General features: G+C 45.3%; 2 protein-coding genes across 2 annotated transcripts in view; both read right to left on the bottom strand.

Moving 5' to 3' along the window:
• The window catches only part of cyp11c1 (cytochrome P450, family 11, subfamily C, polypeptide 1), a 13,153-nt gene extending 11,384 nt beyond the window's left edge, over positions 1–1,769 (bottom strand). Inside the window, exons 1-2 of the mRNA XM_008292252.1 lie at positions 1,463–1,769; positions 1,236–1,391 (exon numbers count right to left, since the gene is read on the bottom strand). Coding sequence (XP_008290474.1) covers positions 1,236–1,391; positions 1,463–1,716 — 410 coding nt within the window. The 5' untranslated portion in view covers positions 1,717–1,769. The remainder of the gene's footprint in view (positions 1–1,235; positions 1,392–1,462) is intronic.
• Positions 1,770–3,301: 1,532 nt separating this feature from the next.
• Positions 3,302–4,025, bottom strand: part of LOC103364948 (complexin-3-like) — a 2,555-nt gene continuing 1,831 nt past the window's right edge. The window contains exon 3 of the mRNA XM_008292251.1: positions 3,302–3,523. Within this exon, the coding sequence (XP_008290473.1) occupies positions 3,302–3,523 (222 nt within the window). The remainder of the gene's footprint in view (positions 3,524–4,025) is intronic.

The raw sequence follows: 4,025 nt of genomic DNA, 5'->3' as shown, positions 1-4,025 counted from the left end.
TGATTCTGACTAATTTAACACAGTTGTGGTCAAATCATGAGACGGATTCACTGTTTGAACTGAAGTCATGGGTCAGTGTTGGGCGTTGGCCTCTCCTGATCCTGATCATTCATTCATATGTCTCATGTGAGTGATTCAGATTTTCTTGTCTGGAGAAATGTTCCATCTTCGACCTGTTCAGCAGCAGATTAACGGCAGAAGGCTCCAGGCTGCTCTGTGTGCAGACCGGCTCAGTCTTCATGCAAAGCAAACCATGCATCAGACTCCTGAATGATGACGAACACGTCCACGGCTGAATAAACTCTGAGCACGACCCTGAAACCTGAGACAACACAAGAGATCCCTGACACACACTCGTCTCCAACAGGAAGAACGCTGACGTGTGAAAACAGCTTTAACTTGGACGTTTTAAAACAATTTAATATTTTTAAGATTTTCCCTGTTTTGTTTAATTACAGATATCAGATAAAAATAACAGAAAAAACATTAACGCTCACATTAACCATAAAAACGGGTCGAAACTGTAAATAATTTCCAAAATGTCTGTATTTTTATTATTGGTAATTATTTTATCTATTATTGGGTATATCTAGATTTTTAAAATTAAAAATAGTTTGTTATCTGTTGTTAATTAAAATCACAGAAAAAAGTATTAATTTACATGTTCAGTTTAAAAAGGAAACACTAATTATATTTATAAGGATTTCTTTCTGAACGCGAGGCACAACGTCACAGTTCAGCTGCGTTTAAATCTGCTTTACAGACACTTGTTGTCATTTTCACTTTACGGTTTTCAAACATTACAGTTGCTCAAAAGAAAAAACAGATTTATTCAGGTTTAAAAAACGAAATAATTTTCTGAACTTCTAAAATCACAGCAAAAAAGTCTGAATTTAAACATCGACTGTAAAAAATAATACGAGTCAAACTGTACAAAAACTGTATTTTTACAATATTTAATTTAACAATAATTATATAAAACATTTAATCATTTTTAATTATTTTATTTCTACTGTATTTAAATCTGCTGAAAATGTCGTCATTTAAACTATAAACCTTCATTATTTTTACAAACATTATTTTAATTTTTATGCAGATATTTGCAGAAGAATTCTGTGAGTTATTATTATTATGGTGGATGTAAATCCCGTCAGACTGTCGCTGTGTGACGGACGTCTGCTTCCTGCTGTCAGCTTTCTTTCTCTCTGCAGGTGTTTGGTTTGTGAACCACTGACTTGAGGAAGACTCCTTTGCTGTGCTGGCGGATCTCGCGGTGTGTGGCCCACGGCTGCAGCAGCATCCTGCGGGGGTGGAGGCCCTCGGACTGGAACAGCTGGCCCACGTCGGCCGGCAGCAGGATGTTGACGCTGCTCATGGTTCCCACGGTCTCCCTTCACACACAGAGCTCAGGCGTCAGCGCCGGAACCGACACCCCGGAGAACAGCTGCTCACCTGTGCCTACCTGTAGATGGGGCCCAGAGCGCTGAAGGTTCTCTCCATGTGCTTGTGCAGCTGCCGGAACCGGTCCTCCCTCCAGAACCGGAGCAGGTTGACCCAGCCGCTCCTGCCGGTGTGAGGGATTTCCTGGAAGCTCCTCACCCGGCCGTTCCTCACGCTTCGGACCTTGCCGTCCTCCACGGCTGCAGCAACGCAGAACCCCCTCTGAGCCGCACCCAGGCCCACGTTAGCGGTTCCTCGGATGGACATTCTCCTCATGGCCCGGACCCGCTACGCCCATCCAGAGCTCTGCTTCAGGACCGACTGCCTCCCTGCTCCGACCTCACAGCGTCCTTGAATGTGCTTTATCGCTGCAGCACCGACAGGAGGTCCGGATTTATGAGCGCGACGGTCGGAGTTCAAGAGAAACACAACACACACCAGAAACACGAGTCCAGCTGCCCAAACAGGTTTATCACAGGTTCCATCACCAACAGCAACACACTGGAAGGTTCTGCTCCACACTCACAAGGTTCTTTGGTGGGTTTTGGGTTCTGTTGTACAAAATCCATCAACGACAAACTAGAAGGTTAAAGTTTGGCTCAAACACAAACAAACAAACAAGAATACCAGCAACACAAAGTTCTCACAAAGAAGACCAACATGTTGGGTTGAAACGTGTCCCTGAGGTTCCTCACTTGTGTATAGATCACCGTCGGACCTATAGGAGATCAAGCGGAGCTCAGACGGGTCCGTGACCCGGCTGCAGACGCTCCAATTATCAAACTACATCAGACATCACAGTGAACAACATCTGTGACCTGCAGCAGAACATCTAGTCATCCATAACTCTACATCCAGCTTCTGTCGGCGCTGACGGACGAGGTTCTGATCAGCAGCTCCTCACATGAAGCTCCTGACTGACGAGGCGCCACCAGCTAACGAAGAGCAGGACTCGTTAACGACAACAGGAACCTACTGCTGACCTGAAGTCTCCTACTTGGTCCACACAAGCTGCATTTATCGAATCATTCATCAAACTATATGACTCGGCGGAGCAGAGTTCAGACTGAAGGTCAGAACCAACAGGACCTTCAGGCTGCAGCCAATCAGACGGCTCCTCCTACACTTCATCTCATATTGACTTTGGTTTCTAATATATTGCATGTATATCAGGTTCTTGTTTAGTTGTATCCTGTGGGTTGTGGTTTAATTCTTTATATTTGATTTTTGTTTCCATTTTTTCTATTTTAAAAAAAAAAATCTATTTAGTAAAAATACAGAAAACGTGATTCATTTAAATGTTGAATGCAAACAGAAACACATCGTTACACATCGTCTCAGTTTGTCCGCTGCTTCGTGGTCTAAATAAAGTTATTATTACGCTACGCTCTAAAGTCAAAAACAAACAAACAACAAACAGATTCAAACTGTAGACAACGTCCACATCACAGGAGTTCTTCCAGAGTGTGACTCTACATCTACACAGCTCCACTGGCTTTACATCACATGAACATCACATTCAGAAACATTCAGGTGCTCTTCTCTGGATGTCGTTTTCCTGCGTTAGCGTCGTCTGAACATGTTGGTCTGTGGAGGTGTTTACTGTCAGCTGTGTGGAGGTGTTTAGATTCTACGTCTCTGCTGTTTGTCTGCTTGGCTTCATGGTTTTTCTGCTTCGTGCAACATTTTTAAACTTCAGATGAATAACGTCGGTGTCGTCTGGTCCGACGCTGGATTTGCTGCATGAAAGAGAAAAATGAGCACAACAGGAAGTCGGAGCTTCTCAGCAGGTTGGAGTTCTAGTGAAATGTTCAGTTTGTTCCTCCTGCTGGTCGACCAATCAGAGGACGGCGCTGGTCGGTCACATGACCTTACAGGAGCGTCCGGCCGCAGCAGGCGTCGGCGTCCTGCTGGGCTTCTTCCCGTTGAGCAGCGCCGAGCCCAAGCCGAGGCCTCGGAAGGCGCCGAGCAGGTCGAAGCCGTCGTCTTTGGCTCTGCTGTCGGGATGGATCATCTTGGAGAGGTCGCGGGGCAGCGACACCTTCCCTCCCACGGACCGCAGGTGGCCCGAGTCCTTCTGGTTCTGAGTGGAAAGAAAGGAAGAGAACTAAATAAAATAAGAACTTCATTATCAGAAATTAGGTCACGTTACACCTGAGAGGAGCAGAACAGAGTGAAAACCTCCACGAGGCTGGATGGAAGAGGAGGTTCCTGGGGACGGACCTGAACCTAAAGCCTTTAGACCTGCTCCTCTGTGTCCTACAGACCCGTCTAACGAGGTCCATGTGTGAAGACGTCCTTCATATGAACACAGCAGCAGACAGCACAGCACTGTACACCAGCCACATGAACAACTTTACGGTCGTTTAAATGACGTCTAACGATCCATTTTATAGCAGATAAACAAGAACCTGCTGCATCATCAGACCTGGAAACAGCAGAACCCACCGTTCATCAGCCAGAAACTACATAAATCACAAGATCTTCAACAAACATGTGACGCACGAGTTCCTGTCAAGAAGAAACAACGAAGTACAAGCTTAGAATCCTTCATCTCATAAAACAACCTGCTGCTGGAAGAAACA

This window comes from Stegastes partitus, unplaced genomic scaffold (assembly GCF_000690725.1).
Source record: "Stegastes partitus isolate 25-593 unplaced genomic scaffold, Stegastes_partitus-1.0.2 Scaffold797, whole genome shotgun sequence".
In the NCBI taxonomy this organism is placed as follows: domain Eukaryota; kingdom Metazoa; phylum Chordata; class Actinopteri; family Pomacentridae; genus Stegastes; species Stegastes partitus.
The sequence above is the reverse complement of the archived record's forward strand: the minus strand, read 5'-3'. Positions and strand labels throughout refer to the sequence as shown.